The sequence below is a fragment of the Trichomonas vaginalis genome, chromosome V (assembly GCF_026262505.1).
Source record: "Trichomonas vaginalis G3 chromosome V, whole genome shotgun sequence".
In the NCBI taxonomy this organism is placed as follows: Eukaryota; Parabasalia; order Trichomonadida; family Trichomonadidae; genus Trichomonas; species Trichomonas vaginalis.
The window spans coordinates 21,205,344-21,226,899 of NC_067207.1; the positions used below are offsets into that span (position 1 = coordinate 21,205,344).

General features: G+C 31.2%; 13 protein-coding genes across 13 annotated transcripts, besides 3 other annotated features; 7 read left to right on the top strand and 6 right to left on the bottom strand.

Moving 5' to 3' along the window:
- Positions 1-1,384: 1,384 nt before the first annotated feature.
- Positions 1,385-1,654, top strand: TVAGG3_0376650 (uncharacterized protein; the record flags this gene model as incomplete). Its single annotated transcript, XM_001328806.1, has 1 exon — positions 1,385-1,654. One exon carries the CDS (start codon positions 1,385-1,387, stop codon positions 1,652-1,654), a length of 270 nt encoding a protein of 89 aa, XP_001328841.1.
- A 944-nt stretch (positions 1,655-2,598) lies between these two features.
- On the bottom strand, positions 2,599-2,868 carry TVAGG3_0376660 (uncharacterized protein; the record flags this gene model as incomplete). The annotated part of the gene is made up of 1 exon (XM_001328807.1): positions 2,599-2,868. One exon carries the CDS (start codon positions 2,866-2,868, stop codon positions 2,599-2,601), a length of 270 nt encoding a protein of 89 aa, XP_001328842.1.
- Positions 2,869-2,877: 9 nt separating this feature from the next.
- TVAGG3_0376670 (armadillo (ARM) repeat-containing protein family) lies at positions 2,878-3,660 on the bottom strand (the record flags this gene model as incomplete). Its single annotated transcript, XM_001328808.1, has 1 exon — positions 2,878-3,660. One exon carries the CDS (start codon positions 3,658-3,660, stop codon positions 2,878-2,880), a length of 783 nt encoding a protein of 260 aa, XP_001328843.1.
- A 3,409-nt stretch (positions 3,661-7,069) lies between these two features.
- TVAGG3_0376680 (uncharacterized protein) lies at positions 7,070-7,693 on the bottom strand (the record flags this gene model as incomplete). The annotated part of the gene is made up of 1 exon (XM_001328809.1): positions 7,070-7,693. One exon carries the CDS (start codon positions 7,691-7,693, stop codon positions 7,070-7,072), a length of 624 nt encoding a protein of 207 aa, XP_001328844.1.
- A 9-nt stretch (positions 7,694-7,702) lies between these two features.
- Positions 7,703-8,485, bottom strand: TVAGG3_0376690 (armadillo (ARM) repeat-containing protein family; the record flags this gene model as incomplete). Its single annotated transcript, XM_001328810.1, has 1 exon — positions 7,703-8,485. One exon carries the CDS (start codon positions 8,483-8,485, stop codon positions 7,703-7,705), a length of 783 nt encoding a protein of 260 aa, XP_001328845.1.
- A 253-nt stretch (positions 8,486-8,738) lies between these two features.
- Positions 8,739-8,835: a mobile genetic element.
- A 214-nt stretch (positions 8,836-9,049) lies between these two features.
- On the top strand, positions 9,050-10,507 carry TVAGG3_0376710 (thioredoxin-like family; the record flags this gene model as incomplete). The annotated part of the gene is made up of 1 exon (XM_001328811.1): positions 9,059-10,498. One exon carries the CDS (start codon positions 9,059-9,061, stop codon positions 10,496-10,498), a length of 1,440 nt encoding a protein of 479 aa, XP_001328846.1.
- A 249-nt stretch (positions 10,508-10,756) lies between these two features.
- Positions 10,757-10,784: a mobile genetic element.
- Positions 10,785-10,872: 88 nt separating this feature from the next.
- Positions 10,873-10,899: a mobile genetic element.
- Positions 10,900-11,408: 509 nt separating this feature from the next.
- TVAGG3_0376740 (spectrin binding) lies at positions 11,409-12,302 on the top strand (the record flags this gene model as incomplete). The annotated part of the gene is made up of 1 exon (XM_001328812.2): positions 11,413-12,180. The coding sequence occupies one exon, from the start codon at positions 11,413-11,415 to the stop codon at positions 12,178-12,180; it is 768 nt and encodes a 255-aa protein (XP_001328847.1).
- A 136-nt stretch (positions 12,303-12,438) lies between these two features.
- Positions 12,439-13,476, top strand: TVAGG3_0376750 (proteasome regulatory particle assembly; the record flags this gene model as incomplete). Its single annotated transcript, XM_001328813.1, has 1 exon — positions 12,439-13,476. The coding sequence occupies one exon, from the start codon at positions 12,439-12,441 to the stop codon at positions 13,474-13,476; it is 1,038 nt and encodes a 345-aa protein (XP_001328848.1).
- A 459-nt stretch (positions 13,477-13,935) lies between these two features.
- On the top strand, positions 13,936-14,731 carry TVAGG3_0376760 (UV excision repair protein RAD23 family; the record flags this gene model as incomplete). Its single annotated transcript, XM_001328814.2, has 1 exon — positions 13,943-14,695. The coding sequence occupies one exon, from the start codon at positions 13,943-13,945 to the stop codon at positions 14,693-14,695; it is 753 nt and encodes a 250-aa protein (XP_001328849.1).
- Positions 14,732-15,037: 306 nt separating this feature from the next.
- TVAGG3_0376770 (macromolecule glycosylation) lies at positions 15,038-16,080 on the top strand (the record flags this gene model as incomplete). The annotated part of the gene is made up of 1 exon (XM_001328815.2): positions 15,038-16,015. One exon carries the CDS (start codon positions 15,038-15,040, stop codon positions 16,013-16,015), a length of 978 nt encoding a protein of 325 aa, XP_001328850.1.
- Positions 16,081-16,233: 153 nt separating this feature from the next.
- TVAGG3_0376780 (universal ribosomal protein uL13 family) lies at positions 16,234-16,891 on the bottom strand (the record flags this gene model as incomplete). Its single annotated transcript, XM_001328816.2, has 1 exon — positions 16,271-16,873. The coding sequence occupies one exon, from the start codon at positions 16,871-16,873 to the stop codon at positions 16,271-16,273; it is 603 nt and encodes a 200-aa protein (XP_001328851.1).
- An 819-nt stretch (positions 16,892-17,710) lies between these two features.
- TVAGG3_0376790 (uncharacterized protein) lies at positions 17,711-18,142 on the bottom strand (the record flags this gene model as incomplete). Its single annotated transcript, XM_001328817.1, has 1 exon — positions 17,846-18,142. One exon carries the CDS (start codon positions 18,140-18,142, stop codon positions 17,846-17,848), a length of 297 nt encoding a protein of 98 aa, XP_001328852.1.
- Positions 18,143-18,205: 63 nt separating this feature from the next.
- Positions 18,206-19,642, top strand: TVAGG3_0376800 (protein of unknown function (DUF3447); the record flags this gene model as incomplete). The annotated part of the gene is made up of 1 exon (XM_051231947.1): positions 18,206-19,642. The coding sequence occupies one exon, from the start codon at positions 18,206-18,208 to the stop codon at positions 19,640-19,642; it is 1,437 nt and encodes a 478-aa protein (XP_051101677.1).
- Positions 19,643-21,556: the final 1,914 nt, after the last annotated feature.

A 21,556-nucleotide genomic window follows, 5' to 3' on the forward strand; every position in this document is an offset into this window, starting at 1 on the left:
CCGTAGATAATACAAAAAAAAACTGGCATCGCAGATCACACAAATAGAAGGAAATGATATTGTAATTAATGATGAAGCATTTAATAATTCATTGGGGTCCATTATAAATTTCCCCATTATTATGAATACGGTACCATTATTATAAATTCCATTTAATACGCATAATGGATTAATTCGAATAAAGGGTCAATTCGAATAACCGCCAAAAATGGAATAACGGGTCTTATGGAAATTCCATTTATTTTATCGGAATTTCGAATAACCGTTTTATTCGAATTTCCATTCAAATTAGAATTTCGAATAAACGGGTGTTATTGGAATTTCCATTCCAAGAAAATGTAATATTTTGGCTTAATACTCACACATCAAATATAGCAAATATGGATTATCATTTGTTTCCAAAAGATTAAATATATTTGGCATGAAATTTTGATTAGCTAGATCAATTACATATAGTGGATACTGCATTTTTTGGAATAGAAATTCCAATAACACCCGTTTATTCGAAATTCTAATTTGAATGGAAATTCGAATAAAACGGTTATTCGAAATTCCGATAAAATAAATGGAATTTCCATAAGACCCGTTATTCCATTTTTGGCGGTTATTCGAATTGACCCTTTATTCGAATTAATCCATTATGCGTATTAAATGGAATTTATAATAATGGTACCGTATTCATAATAATGGGGAAATTTATAATGGACCCCATTACAAGTATGGAAAGACCTCACCAATCTTTTGGATAAACCTTCACCAGATACTTTTGATAAAATCATTGACGCTATACCAGATGAAGAGAACAAAATTATTCCATCATTATTCATCGAAACCGGATTTTACAAAATGGAATATTGTTGATAAATGATCTGATTTTGAATCTCAAGTGATTTTTGTATTATTCAAACTATCAAAATGTGAAGAAGTTCTCCAACATCTAGTCGAATATCAAGGATTGATTGAACAAATTTTCAAATTTATATTTAATCATGAAAATCAAGGAAAATATGACATTTATGCACTTGAAACTATAACGCAAATGTTACATCTACTTACAGATGATGTTGTCAATACTTTACCTGTTGAGGAATTTTATCATACTCTTTGGCCATCACAGGACTATTTTCTTTCATACTTCACTGAACTATTATGCACACACCCAAATACCTCGTCCATTAAACCAATAATAGCTTTTCTTCAAAAAAACATAGTTATTAATTATGAAGCAATGAATTGTTTAAATAGAATTCTGAAATGTGTTATTTCTTACAATCCTGAAAAAATAAATGACTTTGTTGATTTCAAAAAATCAACATTTTCGCCAACATTTTTGGGGAGATTTATTGTGTCGATTCCTCCTGTTGATTATGAATAATTTCCTACAATGCTTTCAACACTTCGTATTCCAATTGTTCAACAATGCAATGATAACCAGGAACTATTTGTTGAAATTAAGGACTCCAATATTATCGAAACCGCATGCAGTTTATTCCAAAATGACGAATATCCTGAAGAGTACAGAACAATCACTATTCAATTTATTGAAGGTTGTTGTATTAACAACTGTTTACGCGAGTTCACACTCAAAACAATCAAAAGAATTGGTTATTCCGAATTTATATGCATTGATGAAGACTATTCAGCTAAAATTTAAAGATCTTTATTCGTAATCATTTCATATTATCTTGATTATTATGGTTTTCATGCAGCTGAACTTACATTTGATTGTTACATTCTTCATTTTATTGTAGATATCATCGAAGCAAATTCAGAAATTGCACTGGATGTTCTTGAAAAGATTATGCACTATTACGACGAAAAGGGACGATTGAAAGAAATCTTATTTAATGACGACTTTCCAGCAATTCTTGATAGTTTGGAGAAAGTTTATGAAACTTCGACTGATATTGAAGAAAATCGTATAGATCAGTTTTTGAATCAATATTATGCCACAATTAAATGATATTAGTTGATTTAATGTTCACGAAATGCTTTGGTTTCTAATAAAATTAAAAATAAGTAAATACATTTTAATTTTCATATAAAATATGAAATTTCATTTTAGAAATCAATGATAGCATGAATCTTTGTGTTCTCATTTTAAATAGAATTTCAGAGATAACTGAAAATACCTTTAATGAGAGAAAAACATTATTTGATATATGAAAGTTGAAAATACAACCTCTTTAATCTCGACAAATGAATCGGCTTTAGTTAGACGATTAATAAACAATATATTTTTGTTCATAAATTTAAGATTGAAGCTGAAGATAATCCGCTTTGCTTATCAGAAGTGGAAACCTGTTTATAATACTCTAGGAAATGATCTATACGATTTTCTTCAATATCAGTCGAAGTTTCATAAACTTTCTCCAAACTATCAAGAATTGCTGGAAAGTCGTCATTAAATAAGATTTCTTTCAATCGTCCCTTTTCGTCGTAATAGTGCATAATCTTTTCAAGAACATCCAGTGCAATTTCTGAATTTGCTTCGATGACATCTACAATAAAATGAAGAATGTAACAATCAAATGTAAGTTCAGCTGCATGAAAACCATAATAATCAAGATAATATGAAATGATTACGAATAAAGATCTTTAAATTTTAGCTGAATAGTCTTCATCAATGCATATAAATTCGGAATAACCAATTCTTTTGATTGTTTTGAGTGTGAACTCGCGTAAACAGTTGTTAATACAACAACCTTCAATAAATTGAATAGTGATTGTTCTGTACTCTTCAGGATATTCGTCATTTTGGAATAAACTGCATGCGGTTTCGATAATATTGGAGTCCTTAATTTCAACAAATAGTTCCTGGTTATCATTGCATTGTTGAACAATTGGAATACGAAGTGTTGAAAGCATTGTAGGAAATTATTCATAATCAACAGGAGGAATCGACACAATAAATCTCCCCAAAAATGTTGGCGAAAATGTTGATTTTTTGAAATCAACAAAGTCATTTATTTTTTCAGGATTGTAAGAAATAACACATTTCAGAATTCTATTTAAACAATTCATTGCTTCATAATTAATAACTATGTTTTTTTGAAGAAAAGCTATTATTGGTTTAATGGACGAGGTATTTGGGTGTGTGCATAATAGTTCAGTGAAGTATGAAAGAAAATAGTCCTGTGATGGCCAAAGAGTATGATAAAATTCCTCAACAGGTAAAGTATTGACAACATCATCTGTAAGTAGATGTAACATTTGCGTTATAGTTTCAAGTGCATAAATGTCATATTTTCCTTGATTTTCATGATTAAATATAAATTTGAAAATTTGTTCAATCAATCCTTGATATTCGACTAGATGTTGGAGAACTTCTTCGGATTTTGATAATTTGAATAATACAAAAATCACTTGAGATTCAAAATCAGATCCATCTATCAACAAAATATTTACCAATTTTGTAAGAAATCCGGTTTCGATGAATAATGATGGAATAATTTTGTTCTCTTCATCTGGTATAGCGTCAATGATTTTATCAAAAGTATCTGATGAAGGTTTATCCAAAAGACATGTGATTTCTTTCCATACTTGTAACGAATTATTAAATGCTTCATCATCAATTACAATATCATTTCCTTCTATTTGTGTGATCTGCGATGCCAGCTTTTTTGTGTTATCTTGGGGAATCTCTTTATAGTCTTCCATTAAAATTTTTAACGTAAATGAAAAATTTTTCTAACCTCAATTTTTTTCGGAAGGAAGCGACCAGTCACTTTTTGGAAATGTATCTTTTTTTTTGGACAAATGCTGAAACTATTTTAAATTCAACGTTGTGATAAATGCTCTTCGGCATTAGAATCAAAAATAATCATTAATATGATAATTACACTTTTATTGCATTTTTAACAGACTTCACGCCTGTATAAAAACGTAATAAAAGTGTAAATTTTAGCATCCTCAATTTTTGGGCAAGTGGTTAAACTATTTTAAATTCAATGTTGTGTGAAATGTTGAAAAATAAGTTTCATAAATTTGTGAACCAAAATTTTTTGGAAAATCGAAAATTTATATACTATTATATATTATTTTTGCAATACATTATTCATATCTTAAACGGTTATTTTGAATTCAAAAACAAATTCAATCATTTTATGCACTTCAAACTTTAAAATTACTAAGAATATTCCATTTTCCAAAATATGAAATATTTTAGAGAGTTACAAAAATAAGATAATAATAAAAATTACTGTTATAATAATAATCAAAGCCATATGGAATAATGGTAAGAAACTTCATAAACTTTTAAACCCAAAAAAGGGATTCATCAGGGAAAAGAATTTATATACATAGCGAAGTACAAAAATCGAAAGAACACCAATACTTATCAAATGCAATACTTTTAAAATCATGTTCACAAAAAGATGAAAAAGGATATAAAGAATCAAATATTCGAATTCTGACATTCGAGGTTTCTCCCAGAAATAATCAAACATCATATGTGTGATATCCTTGCTTTTGAGCTCCCTGTTAGAATTAGAAATTCCTCCATTATTTTAGAGATGCGAGTTTCCGAATTTTTTTAGCCCTGGGATGTCATAACCGCTGCGGTTTTGTAAAATTTGGGATAAATTTTGACAATCAATTTTTTGTGGGATGTACGTTTATATCAATTTGCTCGGCGTTTGCCGAGCTATTGTACAATCCTACTCGAATTCATTACGCAGCCCTGGTCACTCAAAGGCCAGGGCATACAATTACAAAATAGTAGAGTGAGACTCTTCTAATTTCTTCCAATCACAAGGAAGATCTTAGAAGAGCCTCACTCTACTCGAACACATTACGCAGCCCTGGTCACTCAAAGGCCAGGGCATACAATTACAAAATAGTAGAGTGAGACTCTTCTAATTTCTTCCAATCACAAGGAAGATCTTAGAAGAGCCTCACTCTACTCGAACACATTACGCAGCCCTGGTCACTCAAAGGCCAGGGCATACAATTACAAAATAGTAGAGTGAGACTCTTCTAATTTCTTCCAATCACAAGGAAGATCTTAGAAGAGCCTCACTCTACTCGAACACATTACGCAGCCCTGGTCACTCAAAGGCCAGGGCATACAATTACAAAATAGTAGAGTGAGACTCTTCTAATTTCTTCCAATCACAAGGAAGATCTTAGAAGAGCCTCACTCTACTCGAACACATTACGCAGCCCTGGTCACTCAAAGGCCAGGGCATACAATTACAAAATAGTAGAGTGAGACTCTTCTAATTTCTTCCAATCACAAGGAAGATCTTAGAAGAGCCTCACTCTACTCGAACACATTACGCAGCTCCTGCTCAACAATGAGCAGGTCTTACCACTTTGAGAGGCTTTCGTCGAGTTCTGATGCAGATCCCAACGCGAGCGAGAGTCTCTCAAGCAAGCTTCTAATTCGTAGCTAGAGTTTCACTCTTATGAACTGGCAGCCAATTTGAGAGACTTTCGCTCGAGATCTAATGAAAAATCAGAACTCGGCCAAAAATTGCCCAAACAGGCTTGTAATTCGTAGCTATAGTATTGATCGTATGGATGTGTTGCCAATATGAGAGACTTTCGCTCGATGTCTGATATTGCATCAGACATCGAGCGAAAGTCACTCAAAACAGCTTAGACATGTCTATTTTGACGGCATTAAATGATTTCATAGGAAATGTCTCAGTTGTTAATTAAGTTCACGTGAGCTTTTATGAATGAAAATAAGTAAAAAAAAGAATTTTCTCAAAAAAATTGTGTACGCATTGAAATTTTTATCTATAAATTTAGATATGTCATCAATAATATAATATAATTTTAAATTCGTGGAGTACACTTGGGATAATTGAATATGGGCTACCCCATCCCAACCTCTCAAACTTCCTCTGAATTTGGACAAGGTATCCCAATCCCAAAGACCTATCTGAATAAAATGAAATAAGTATATTATATATATTATTTATTTGCTAATAATGAGCATAAATCGCTAAAATTATGAAGAAATTAAAAATTAAAAATTAAAATTAGAAAAAAATGTTGATTTAATGAGAGAATATTGTATAAAAATAGAATTATTAGCTAAAATACGTATTAATTTTATGATATTTCAATCACATTAACGAAAATCGCCCATTTTTAATTCAAATGGGCGGGAAAAAAAATAAAATTCCAAAAAAAAAATTGAATTGGGGAAACGATAGGGGACGGGATATGAGAAACCCCATATGTTTGGGAATTTTTCGCATCACTAATTATTTCTTAAGAGAGCTACCATTTCGCTTTTATTCTCCAATAAATCAAGAAAATCTTTGCTATTTCTTGTCCCAGAACCAAGGAAATTTCGGTTTTCTTCTTGATCAGAATCAAGAGAATCTTGGTTATGATCTTTCTTATAACGCATAACTGCCATATCAAGGGGAGTCTGATTAAACTTATTGAATGAATTTACTTCGATACCTTGAGTATTTTGGATTAGATATTAATGCTGCTATATGAAGAAGTGAATTCCCTTGAGTATATTGTCCTCTGACATTTACATGATATGAAATTAGAAGTTTGTTTAAGTCCTCGCTATTTCTTTCCAAAACAAATGTTTCATAATCTGTAGTATCTATCTCTCTCTTTCAAAAATCATTGAAACCTATCAATTTTTATTGTTTTTCCATTATGTTTAACGTGATTAATAATCCATACGATAATAATGATGAATGGGTAAGATCTTATTCAGCTATTATCGCAAAAGGTAATCAAGTATAACTTCCACACTTTCTTTTTTTTGTGCGGCTAATTTAGAAGGAAATGCGACATCTTATACAATTTTTATTGATGATGATGGAAACATTACAATGACCACCAAAAAGAATACCACCCCATTATTTTCTTGTGGAACTGAGATTGAATTAATGGATAGCATGAATCTTTGTTCTTTCAATTTAAATAGTATTTCAGAGATAACTGAAAATACCTTTAATGAGAGAAAAACATTATTCGATATATGTAAATTGAATAAATATACTATTCCACCTAAATTAACATATAAACTCTTTAATCTTGACAAATGACTCAACCTTAATTAGATGATTAATAAGCTATATAGTTTTGTTTATAAATTTAAGATTGAAGCTGAAGATAATCCGCTTTGCTTATCAGAAGTGGAAACCTGTTTATAATACTCTAGGAAATGATCTATACGATTTTCTTCAATATCAGTCGAAGTTTCATAAACTTTCTCCAAACTATCAAGAATTGCTGGAAAGTCGTCATTAAATAAGATTTCTTTCAATCGTCCCTTTTCGTCGTAATAGTGCATAATCTTTTCAAGAACATCCAGTGCAATTTCTGAATTTGCTTCGATGATATCTACAATAAAATGAAGAATGTAACAATCAAATGTAAGTTCAGCTGCATGAAAACCGTAGTAATCAAGATAATATGAAATGATTACGAATAAGGACTTTTTAATTTCAGCAGGATAATTTTCATCAATGCATATAAATTCGGAATAACCAATTCTTTTGATTGTTTTGAGTGTGAACTCGCGTAAACAGTTGTTAATACAACAACCTTCAATAAATTGAATAGTGATTGTTCTGTACTCTTCAGGATATTCGTCATTTTGGAATAAACTGCATGCGGTTTCGATAATATTGGAGTCCTTAATTTCAACAAATAGTTCCTGGTTATCATTGCATTGTTGAACAATTGGAATACGAAGTGTTGAAAGCATTGTAGGAAATTATTCATAATCAACAGGAGGAATCGATACAATAAATCTCCCCAAAAATGTTGGCGAAAATGTTGATTTTTTGAAATCAACAAAGTCATTTATTTTTTCAGGATTGTAAGAAATAACACTTTTCAGAATTCGATTTACACAATTCATTGCGCCATAATTGATAACGATACTCTCTTGAAGAAAAGCAATTATTGGTTTAAGAGACGTGGAATTTGGATGCGTGCATAATAGTTCAGTGAAATATGAAAGAAAATAGTCCTGTGAACGCCAAGAAACATTAGAAAATTCTTCAACAGGAAAAGTATTGACAACATCATCTGTAAGTAGATGTAACATTCGCGTTATAATTGTAAGTGCATAAATAGCATATTTTCTTTGGTTTTCAAGATTGAATATAAATTTGAAAACATGTTCAATCAATTCGTGATATTCGACTAGATGTTGGAGAACTTCTTCACATTTTGATAGTTTGAATAATACAAAAATCACTTGAGATTCAAAATCAGATCCATCTGTCAACAAAATATCTACCAATTTTGTAAGAAATTCGGTTTCGATGAATAATGATGGAATAATTTTGTTCTCTTCATCTGGTATAGCGTCAATGATTTTATCAAAAGTATCTGATGAAGGTTTATCCAAAAGACATGTGATTTCTTTCCATACTTGTAACGAATTATTAAATGCTTCATCATCAATTACAATATCATTTCCTTCTATTTGTGTGATCTGCGATGCCAGCTTTTTTGTGTTATCTTGGGGAATCTCTTTATAGTCTTCCATTAAAATTTTTAACGTAAATGAAAAATTTTTCTAACCTCAATTTTTTCGGAAGGAAGCGACCAGTCACTTTTTGGAAATGTATTTTTTTTTGGGGGGCGGAATCCTGAAAGGTTAATTATCAAACATACGATTATTTTTGATTCAAATGCTGTTCGACATTAGAATCAAAAATAATCATAAGTATGCTAATTACACTTTTGTTGCATTTTTAACAGGCTTCACGCCTGTATAAAACACAATAAAAGTGTAAAATTTGAATTCAAATTTTTGACAACAGGCGTGAATCGTCATTCAAAATTAACATTAAACATCTGAATTGAAGGCTGTGTCATAGGGGCGTAAGTGCACCCTTAATGTTGTGCGAAATGCTGAAAAATAGGTTTCTTTATTATTGTGCAGAATTTAATGAATGATGAGAAAAATCTCGTGATAAAATGCAAAAAATATCTTATTAAGAAGAAAATCGAAAAGAGATAGGTAGCAGTCTGAAAATTCCTGTCTAGATCCATTAAAATGTTGCAGTTCAGATATTTCAAAAAAGTGACAAAGGATAATTTTTTTACAGATTTCATAATGTTATTCTTTGCCCAATTTTCATTATCAAGACTTACATTCGACCCAGCTGTCAACGACAGTTTTATCAAAATCGTTAATGACGCGAATTGGAATGATGTTAAGAAGAAAATGAAGGAAGGCGTTATTTTCTTTCATGCTCCGCATCAAAGGGCCTCAGATACAGGATATTTGCGTTACGTACATGTCTGCAGACAATATGCTAAAGAGAAAGATGATAGATTTTATGTCGTAAATGGAATGTTTGCAGATAAAGTCCCTCGTGAATTCAAAATCCCAGGATGGCCATCATTAGTATATTTCAAGAATGATAAGATATCACCTATCGTTGAACAATTCCATGGCCCGATGTCAATTGCCAATTTAGACAATTTTGTTCACAAATATACATGGCCAGGATTTGTCGAGGTCAATGTTTCATCTTCTATGGGTATGCAGGATCTTATTAGAATGGCTTTCAGAGATGAATTCGAATCAATCTCCACTGGTTTCATTTTCGGAAATAATGAATCGCGTTTCGGAAGAATTTGCGAACAATTTGCTAAAACTCATTCAACAGACATACGATTCTTGGAAATTACAAACCCAGATGTCGCTCACAACATCGGAGTTCACTTCCCAAGTATTTCTATCTTCAGGATTGAAGATCATAAGATATTTAACTTCTTCGGAGAACCTAAACTCGAAGTCATCGAGAAATGGTATAAATCTGAGGTTACTTCTTCGATTAATATCAAAGAATTCAATCAATACGAATTATTCGATATCAGTGGCTTAACAATACACACAGTTATCAAGTTAGTACCTCGCGAAGACAGAATCGGTAATTCTACGATGTTTGATGACTTAAATTCCTTATATTACATCGGAACACCGAATGTTCTCAGATATGGTGATCCAACAGAGATGCGTCCATTACTACGCCTTTTCAACATCAGCGAAGATGCTAAAAGGATTTGCGTATTGTCAAATTACACAAAACTTGGAATTTACGATTGCAGTGAAGGCCAAGTCTTCGACAGAATGCCAGAATTCCTTGAAACACCACCACAGATTTACGGAGAGATCGCAATGATCACAGAAACATCTTGGTCCGATTTCATTGATCATGGACCTCTAATTGTATTATTTACTTCGAAATTCAACTGCAGATTATGTCCAGAATACGAATACTACTTCCAAGAAGCTTTCTACCAAGCCAGAGACGCAGTTCCAAATAATGTCAGATTTACTATGTGGCCAATCGCAGAAAACAACAAAGTTTCGTTTATGAACAGGATAAACTGTGATGCCCCATCTGTTGTTTTCTTCCCAAGCCATCATCTCACAGAATCTGTAAAATACGACGGAACTCGCGATGTAAACTCACTCAGAAAGTGGATTAACAAGGTTGTTGTAGAAAACGAAGAGAAGAATGTTCGTTCAAGTCAAGAATTGTAATAAATATATACTTTTTTGAATTTTTTTTTGAATTGAAACATTTCGGACATTCGCTCAAAAATCGGAATACAGGCGTGAATAATATCAGAAAATAAAAATTCTCAGACATACAATTATTTTTGATTCAAATGCTGTTCGGCATTAAAAGCAAAAATAATCATATACCAGAGAATTACACTTTTCCGACAATTTTGGGTAGCTTCGCGCCCCTGACAAAACGTCGGAAAAGTGTAAACTTAAAAAGGAAATTTGAGAGTGTGTCAGAAAGTAGTAAGTGCACCTTTAAGGCCACACTCACGCCCATCTGACTTTAATTCAAATTTCTGATAACAGGCGCAAAGTGTCATTGAAAATTAACATTAAACATCTTAGTGGTGCATTTACCACTTTCTGACATGCTCTATTAATATCAATATATCTTTATTTTAATAACAAAAAGTATAACAGCCATATTAGGTACTATATAATGATTTATATTTACTTTCTCCCGACTAAAAATATTAACTCTTTATCATAGAAAATTAGGATATAAAGTTTAGATGTCAAAAAATTGAGAAAATGCCAGAAAGTGATAAGTGCACCATTAAAAAATCATTGTTATCGTCCATTATCATAAATGTGCTTTTTAATATTATCTACTCTATTTGATGAAAGCAATTAAAATTAAATCTTAAACAAAGTTTACAACTATTTTCAAGTTCTATTCAAAATTTAAATAAAGAATTCCAAAATTTAGAATTTTATGAGACAAATTGAATGATTGAAACGGTTTTTCAATTTGGTCAATAATATGAAACCCAAGAGTCCAATTGTGAGCGCAGCAAAATTTATATTGCAAATTTTGAAAAGCTCACAATTTTTTACTCATGTATTTGGATTTTTAATTTTTTTGACATATATATTGTTAATCGATCATGTTCATGTTTTTCGTATTAGCAATTCAAATGGATTTCAAAGAGTCAATATTGGATGACTCTCCAGGATTTGAACATTATTCAAAACTTATCACAAAGTATCATGAATATATTGAAACATGGGATGAAATATACAAAATTCATTCAAATAAAAATAGCATAGTTTACGGAATATTAGACGACATCAAGTTTAACTTGATTGATACCGGATATTTTACTCCACAAGAGATGATTAGAGAGTTAAAAAAAATTTGTAAAAATCGTTTACGTTATCGTCATGCATACTTAGATTTAATAAATTACATATCTGAAGATTATCATTGCAAAGATAGTTTGGATATCTCAGATCTTTTGGAATATGATAACACCATTAAAAACACATATCAAGAGGCAATTTTAGAAGATGATGAAAGAACATTATTGCAATTCTTAGATAGTGAAGATCTTAATGTCAGTGAATTACTTGAAAGTTGTTGTTTAAATGGAGCAGTCAAATGTTTCAATTTATTACGAAGTGAATTTAATGTGCCAATCACCAAAAAATGTCTTCACAATTCATTTCTTGGAAGCAATATAGATATCATACAAGAATGTTTGGATGAACAAGAAATTGAAGAAGATGCATTTAAGGCTGTAATAACAACTCATGATGCAAACCTTTTTACTTATTTGAATTTGAAATACAAAACACAATTTAAATTACTCAATCCACAACTTCTTCTTTTTAGTTGTAAATGCCATGATCTTAGGTTATTTCTTAATATTTAACTTCAAACGAATAATATCAACTCATGTTTACTATTTTCTCCAGCTTTTCATATCCGTGATCTTTGTCAATATTTGTATGAGAATGGGGGAGATATAACTTTTTCTAATGCAGGTGGAACAACAGCTCTTCATGTTGCAATTTATGTAAATCAAACAGAAATTGCAAAAGATTTAATTAATTTAGGATCTAATATTGAAGCATTTGATAAAGCATATGGACGCCCCATAAATCTTGCAGTAACAATGAACTATACTAAAATGGTGGAAATCCTTATTTCAAATGGTGCCGAAACCACCATCAATGATTCAGATCATGGTTTTTCATTACTACATGTTGCAACCATAGTTAAAAATAGAAAAATTATTGATATTCTAATTAAATATGGTGTAAGAGTGAATGATAATTCGAACAAGTTTGGTCTCACTCCTCTTTTATTGGCATCACTTTTGAATTATAAAGAAATCGTTCAATATCTGATTTCACGTGGTGCAGAAGTCGACACGACAGATAAATATGGAAATAATGCAATTGCTTATGCATTATTGTATAACAATAAGGAATTCATGGAAACTGCGCTTAACCGTTTTCATCAAGAGATAGATTCTATAAATTATAAAACATTTGATTTGGAAAGAAATAACAAAGACTTGATCAAACTTCTAATTTCATATCATGTAAATATCAGAGGACAAAATACTCATGGAAATTCACTTCTTCATATTGCAGCATTAATGTCAAATCCAAAGAATGCCGAAATATTGATTTCTCAAGGTGTTGAAGTAAATTCATTCAATAAGTTTGATCAGACTCCCCTTGATATGGCAGTTATGCGTTATAAGAGAGATCATAACCAAGATTCTCTTGATTCTGACCAAGAAGATAACAAAGAGTTTGTTGATTTTGATAAAGAAGATTTTCTTGATTCTGGTACAAGAAATAGCAAAGATTTTCTTGATTTATTGGAGAAAAAGAGCGAAATGGTAGCTCTCTTAAGACTGAATGGTGGAATTTCTAATTCTAACAGAGAGATAAAAAACAAGGATATCACACATATGATGTTTGATTATTTCTGGGATAGACGTAACCGTCCAAAATTCCAATTTTGGAATTTCTTCATTTTAATTAATATTACCTTATATGTAGGAAGACAGATACAAGCATTTACAAATAATTTTATGAAGCTGCTTTTGAAAGCATTTCGGTTGATACTTGTGGGTGTTGGTGTGATTTATATACTTCGCTATGCAATACGCGTTTACTTAAGTTATTATGAGCATTCCCTTTTTTGGGATTAAAAAGATTATGAAGCTTCTTTCCATTATATTACTTAAGGCTTTGGCCATATCTTCTAAATTATAAAAGTAATTTTTTATATTATCTGATATATTTTCAATTTTTTCCCACCTTTTGGCAATTGGGACTTGTTTACTAATGAAGGCTGTTGTTCAATTGTTTTAAAAGAAATGAGAATGTATTGAACTCAACAACACACAACAAATTATAAAGGCTGTTGTTCAATTGTTGACTAATGAACTCAACAAATAATGAAACCTAAAACACACAAGTAGCTAAAAGCATAATGTAAATTAATAAGCTGTTATTCTTCAATTAATTTCCAAAATGAAATTTCATATTTTATATGAAATTTGAAATATTAATACATATTTTTAATTTTATATGAAACTAAAGCATTTTGTGAACATTAAATCAACTAAAATCAACAAATTGTGGCAAAATAATGTCGTAAAAGTGACAAATCAAATGGGGCAAAGAAATTGGCTTCTCTTCGAATATGCGAGCAAAAAGTATTTCATCGAAGTTGATATAAACGATACATTTGGAAAGTTCAAGCAAATTGTTGAGAATAAAATAGGAACAAGACTTCCTGAAAACATTGCATTTATCAAACAAGGCGGAGATGATAAGTATGAAGATATGACTCAAACATTTAAGGATGCAGGCATAACAGAAATGTCAACACTTACTATTACAAACTCTGCTTCGGCTCCAACCCGAACAAAATCAGTTTCTGCTAAACCAGCACCAGCTCAACCAGCTCCTCAGAAAACAGAGCCAGTCAAAGCACAACCAATTAAACCGGCCCAACCAGCTCCAGCTCCACAACCAGTTCCACAGCCAGCTCCAGCCAGACCAGCTCCACAACCAGCACCACAGCCGGCCAGATCCGATCTTAGTGACCAAATACAACAAATCAGCCAAGTTACAGGCGAAACTGATCATTCCAAAATTGAAGCCTTATTACGACAGAATAATGAATCTGTCGAAGCTGTTGTTAACGCTATATTGGATGAAAGATCACAAACGAATGTTGTTACACAGACATCACAATATTCTAACGCTGTTCAAGAGCAATTTAATCAATTTACTCAGGCAGAAAAGGATGCCATCGAAAGACTTAAGTCTAATGGCTTCTCTTTCTCCCAGTGCGTTGAGATGTTCGTAGCTTGTGATAAGAATGAAGAATTGGCGTTAAGTCTTTTATTAACAGGCTAAAACTTTAATTGTAAACATTTCCTAATGCAGTAATGGTTACCTTTAAACTTTTTAATTGAAATACTTTTGTCATTAATGTTAAATGTAAAAAATAATCGAATTAGATTTTTTCGTTTGCTTCAATTTTTCATATGTATACTACTAACATCTTTACTAGCATATACTATTGTAGAAAACAATAGAAATCATTCGAAAATTCCCCATATTCCAAAATCATATTTGGATTGGCCTCCATTAAAAGTTTATGCATATCCAAATAATAGTCGGCATACATCAGAATGCTTATATCCATCGGATTTTCCTACACGTTATATTACAGAAAACGGATTTTGGTTTCAAAGAATGCTAGAACCAACAGTTCATGAACAATTACTTGCATCTCCAATATTAACAAATAATACAAATGATGCTGACTTATTTTATATCCCTCATTACAGCCGAATGTGCAGCGGATTTACTCCTCCTGAAGAAAGGTGGGAAGAACTGCCAGATTACTTAGAAAAATATGGTCATTACTTCACTAGATACAGTACTGTAGATCATTTTATGATGCATTCCGTACCAAATTATGGAGATAAACCCGCTGATATAGCAATTGATGATAGCAGACAGCCAATAATAGGTGTATTGGATTTTAAATGGTCTGAAATGATCAAAAGTCCATGGACTCACGCAAAAAGTCAGATTTTACCTTTTATAACTTTAAAATCTAAAATAAATCCAAAAGCTAAGCGCAAAATTCCGGTTTTTGTGGCGATGTCAACTAATCACTTAGCAAAGAACTCAGCCAATCTTAGAAAAAATCTAACAGAAATTTTCAAGAAGATTAAAAACTCAGAATTCATCAAAATCTCGAGAACATCACCAAAATCAGTTAGAGACATATTAGCTGTACTGCCCACTAAGATGGGATCCTCTGATTTCTGCATCATTCCTCCAGGAGATGCTCCAACATCAAAAAGATTATATGATGCGATTTCCCATCTTTGTATTCCAATAATTGTAGCAGATTATATGACATTACCATTTGACGGAACTTCAATTAATTATACTGAGTGTGTGATTCAAATTCCGTCAAAAGATATTGAAAAAATTCCAGATCTCGTTAATAATTTTGATAAAAACAAAATAAAGGAAATGAGAAAGAAACTGGAGATAGTAAGAGAAATGTTTATATGGGATTACAAAAATCCACCGAATGCTGGCCAAGCTTTTTGGAATTTTGCTTGGAATTTATATTATAAGTCAGAAATGATGAAGCCTTACAGGAATTCCGAAATGACTGGATACGATAATGATCCTCCAACAATTTTTATCTAGTTTATTTACCATAATAGTAGAAATTTTCGAAATTATTCATTTTATATCTGTTATTAAGTTAAAATATTAATGTTTATTTAATCTTTATCAAAATTTAGCAAAGATTTCATGAGATTTGTTCTCAATCTTAACAAAATCAAATTTTATCATTTATATTTAAAATATTCTACCTCATACTAAATAACTGAGTCAAGAAGGCAAATTCTTATTAAAAAGCGGTTTCAATTACTCTATATCAATGTATATTTAAAGAATTTATTCAGAAAAAGTTTCAAGGAACTTGACAGCCTGAGCACCAAGTTGCTTGTTGACCTTTTCAAGGGCTAATGCTCTCTTTTCTTGTTGAGCCTTCTTTTCATCGTAATATTTTGCAGATTCGGCCTTTCTCTTTTCTTCGAGATCAGCAACAACCTTTCCGTACTTCCATCCCATTGTTGTTGAAAGTTGACCAAGCTTTGTTGTTGGCCTGTCAGTATGAATTGAGACGCAGCGAAGAGCTTGTGGAATAACAAGGCGTTTGCATGAAACATACTTTGATGGAATGCCTTCGAAGCATTGGAGATTAGAGAAAGCATCAGCACCGCGATGTGATTTGTATGGAATCATTCCACGAACAGCACGAGCGAAAATTTCGTGTGGAGCACGTTGGTGGAATGGACCATCACGTGGATTTGAGTTTGTTGTCTTGTTAAGGAAGCGTTCGTAACCATGAACAGCGAATTTGTGTTGACCATTTAATTCGATCTCTTCGCAGCGGACAACAACAACCTTACGACCTTTAAGGAGTTGTTTGGCAACTGCAGCTGCAAGACGGCCTTGAATATGGCCCTTAGCATCGATTACAACTGGTGCAGACATACGCTAAAAAGGCCATCGTCACTTTTTCGAAATTGTTAAAATTTTGAACTTTAATTTCCTTGTTTGACATCGAAATATATTATCTCTATACAATAGATATCATTTCTGTGTAATTATTTTGCCATAAATTTGAATATTGACGTTCATTTCGAAGAGAAAAGCTGAGTCGTTCTGGAGTTCAGCATAAAGCATTTCTTCATTTCAATCATTTCTCAAAAGTCTAAACTTCTTTGTAACTAGCAGTTGCAGAACATGTATTTATATAAGATTTTACATTTATTATGTATGAATGTCAAAATGAGATATCTGATAGATTAAGGTATCATAGGGCAGCGCCCTTTCTCAAATTTTTGAAATATTAGTCTTAAAATCACATCAGCCATTGCTGCTTTCAGAACCATCATTAATTTGCTCAATCCAAATGGCAGTATTTGTAAGAAATTATAAGTCTCAATGTTCCTTTTGCTTTAGAATCATACAAATTTGGTAAAAATATGATTTAATTATTTCAAACATTGATCTCCAATGTTACAATTACCGATTAGACAATGACTTTATATGAATTTGATATCAGTTCCTTTATATTATTATGCAGAATCATATTTTTTCGATATCGAAGGGGTTCGATCATGGAATAGAGTTAGGTAATGCTATAATGATCAAAGGAAGTAGTATGTGAAGTGTGATTTATAGAGTGAACGAAAAAACATTGACTTGAGACCCATTCTCTCCGCTCCTGTGCTCTCATCATTTCTGTTTTCCACATTCACGTCAATAAATCACACCTCACGCATATGACATCACCAATGAAAAATTTTTTAAAACACAAATGAAAACTTTAAACACGTCATTAACTTCATTAGGATTTTTTACGATAATGTGAAAAATTAAGGGTAGCGAAAGACCACAAAGCGTGAGAGTGTGGGCGAGAGTGACAAAAATAATTTTAAAAATTAATGATGAAATGAATGTTTATTTATTTAGTCGACGATTAACCCAACCACCAACGTCAGCCATTGCTTTTCGAGTTGTTGAGCCGTCACCTGAACCACTCCAATCATCAACCAAACCAGAGCCAATATTTACGCCGGCGTTTAACGCTGTGCCTAATCCTGGTTTAACTTTATCAAGAGCTCCACCAAATGTATTAACTAATGGTTTAACTACTGGTTTTACTATGTGATCGTTCACCCATGTCAAGCCCTTTTTAATTCCATTTCCTATTTTAACGAATCCTTTTTTGAGTTTATTCCAAAATCCCCAAGCCATATTTTATGAGAAATTAAAAAAATTAAATTTTCACTTATAATTTATATTTTTATTTTATATAAAATGAACAGTGAACAAAATAAGAGAATGAACAATACGGAACAAAGAACGGGTAATGTTGCCGCGTATTTTCACAATATTATAAAGAATTTAATACAAACAAATAACGGCACCCGAAGCTTTTTCTTAAGGACTGTAGACTGTCACGACCAAGCGGCACCTTTCGATGATTCACAATATACAACAATTTCAATAACACACACAGACCATGACATATCACAAATTACAGACGGATTTTTAACATTCAAGATAAGACAGAAAGGATATTTCGTTGGTTTGAATCCAGCATTTAAAGATAATGACCCCAATCACTTATTTAAATCATTCATTGGCTTAAAATCTTCCTCTCATATATTGGACCAGTTATTTATAAATAACCGTAATAAATCGACAGGATACACACAAAACGAGATGGTAAGAGAAGGGTTCGCATATTCAACACTAAAACCACACAATGAAAAGAAAACGAAGAAATATACACACTCATTATATGAGAACGTTGAAAATTATTCAGAGTCAGCCGCTGGTGTTTTCGTTAATCTTGCAGATTATGCAGACGGAAAAGAACATATCGAAGAATATGAAATAAATATTCCATTCGATGACATTTTAGCCCTTCAAGCGTTTGACATGTTCCCCAATTTCTGTGTGGGTGATATTGAATTGAAATTTTACATAAAGAAAAAGGGTTTCGTTTATGCTCTATTGAATCCAGAAAAAGTCAGAGATTATAAAGCAATTAGAGAGGGCGAAGATTTGAACGCTACGTTTTCAACAACTACAGGATCTGGTTTTACTCATGCATTTTCACAGGTTAATAACCCAAGTTATGGTTTCACAAATGTGAGCAAAAGAACTGAAACAATCGGTGGTCAAAGTGTTGACATTTACACACCTGAGAGCGGTGAAATAAGGTATATCATGACTGGCTTAAGTGCTCAATCAATTAAATCAAACATGTATGGCTTCAAAATTAGTGAAAGGTCAAAACAATCAATATATAATTTATTTAAACAGCCAGTTTACATTCCATCACAAGAATTAAACTATAACGCTTTTCCATTAGCAGCAACTCAGGCAGGTATTCAATCAACATTAAACATTCCGTTGGATAATGTCACGTGCTTTTCTGTAATGTTCCCCAAACATGATAACGATTATACAGTATTTGAAAACCCAATTTATGATAACTGTCAATTAACCGTTAAGGATACCCTTACGTGTCAGATTTTTTGCGCATACGAAGAAGTCATGCTAGACATGAGCTATAAACCTGAAATTTTAGCAACATATTTAAAACTTTTTAAACTACAATACACTTTAATATTCAAGAACAAAAATATTCTTTTTAGAAATTACATAATTATTTTATGTGAAATCTATATAAAAACATATTTTGCGAGCGTAACTTTTTTCTTTATAAGCATCTTATATGACTGATAAACTGTGAAGGCACATAATTGTTAATTCATAGAGTTGATATGTTTCCAAAATTGAGAGGAAATTTGAAAATTGAATACCCTTTCAATTCAATTTTCAAAAGATATCAGCTCCTTCAATAATTGAAGGACGATTTTGATCATTTGCTCTTAAAACAAGTATGCCATGGAGAAAAAAGTTACGCTCGCAAATCTGAAATATAACTATCATATAAAAAAATTAAATTTCTAATTTTTTACTCTATAGATATTATTGGCCACTTGTGTAATGCATAAAAGTTTATGTCATATGCATACATTTGGAAGTATGGGAGACGAGGGAAATTACTTCTATGAGGCACTAGGATTTTTAAAAATTTCTCTATCGGACTCACCATTCAATTTCTCGAAAATTAAAAAAAATCAATAATAGCTAAAATGTATTATGCATAACAAATTTTAATGTTACACGGTATTTTTTGAACTTCATGACATGAATTTTCTTTATATTATTTTTTTTTGGATTTTCTATGATTTATGCGATAGGCTGGAACAACATTGTAAGTGCAATGATATCATTTATAGAGAAATCTAAAACTTCAGCATTCAGAACTCGCAACCACAAAAATATTCATTTGCTAAGTAAGTAAAGTTGATTAAGTTCGACACTTAGCTTTTATACGTAAAACCAAGTGTGTATTGTTATTTCTTGTTAAATTATTGAGAAAAAAATAAATTGTAAGAGAAACGATACTGATTATTGAAATAATATTGAGGGTAGCTGCAGATTTCTTCATTAACATGCCGGAAATTTGTTAATCTTGGTTTTCTATCATAAAATCTGTCGAAGAATCTAAAAACGGAGATATGAAATAAAGATCATGTAAATCTAGAGTATCCTGTCAGAAAAATAGACTAAGCATGTAACCCTTTTTTGGTCATAAACACTTTTTACCACTTAGTCATACAGATGATCATTAAATTTAAACGAGCACTTTTTGTCAGAATTTATTCTTTTACAAAGACAGAAGATTTTAGTATTATTTAATATTAGTGCTGTAGCAAAATTCAAAAAACGGTGAAAATTCAGTGAATTTGTGAATTCACATTTTTTTCGACATTTTTCTTGATATATCCATGCACATTAAGAACACAGCTTTGATACACTTAAAAAAGCATATTTCATATGAAATTGTTAAAGAAATAAACAATTTATATAAAAATTGCACTTATGGGCAGTTTAGATATATAATTTATATATAACATATATACAAATCCATAGACAAAGTGCAATAACTACAATGTTGTAGAAAATTACAGCAGAAATACTGACTTTTTGAAGGATAATAAGAATTCTTCTAAATGTTGTATTTTTATAATTTGATTGATTTTTTTACTATTTCATTAATCTTTTATGAATAATAATTATTTTTAATATATGTGCTATTAAAATTTCAAATTTTGACTAATATATCTAAGTTATCTGAACGAAACATTTAGAAAATATCATACTTACATTGAAATAGCAAGTAGAGCATATTAATAGCAAGTTTCTTGGCTTTATATCTATCATCTATTGTTGTTTGATCAAACAAAATTCACTCTATTATATGGTGTCAATTAATTAAAACAATTTTTAATAGTTATTTATTTAGTGCGAATAAGTGCAAACTCATAAATGAATAACTTAATAGTAGAAATGAATTATCTGATATAAATCTCACATTTTGTCCATCAGAAATACTTTAATTGCATACGCATAACTATTAGTAATACGTCTGGAGTGTCAATTAATAACAATCCCACAACAAGTAAAATTCAGATTTTTATTAAACTTATTTTTTCCTAAAAGTTTTCTCAAATTACTATATATACATATGTGGATAAAATAATAGTAATATTGTAAAAAATTAGATAATTTTTTTTATTTGAGAAC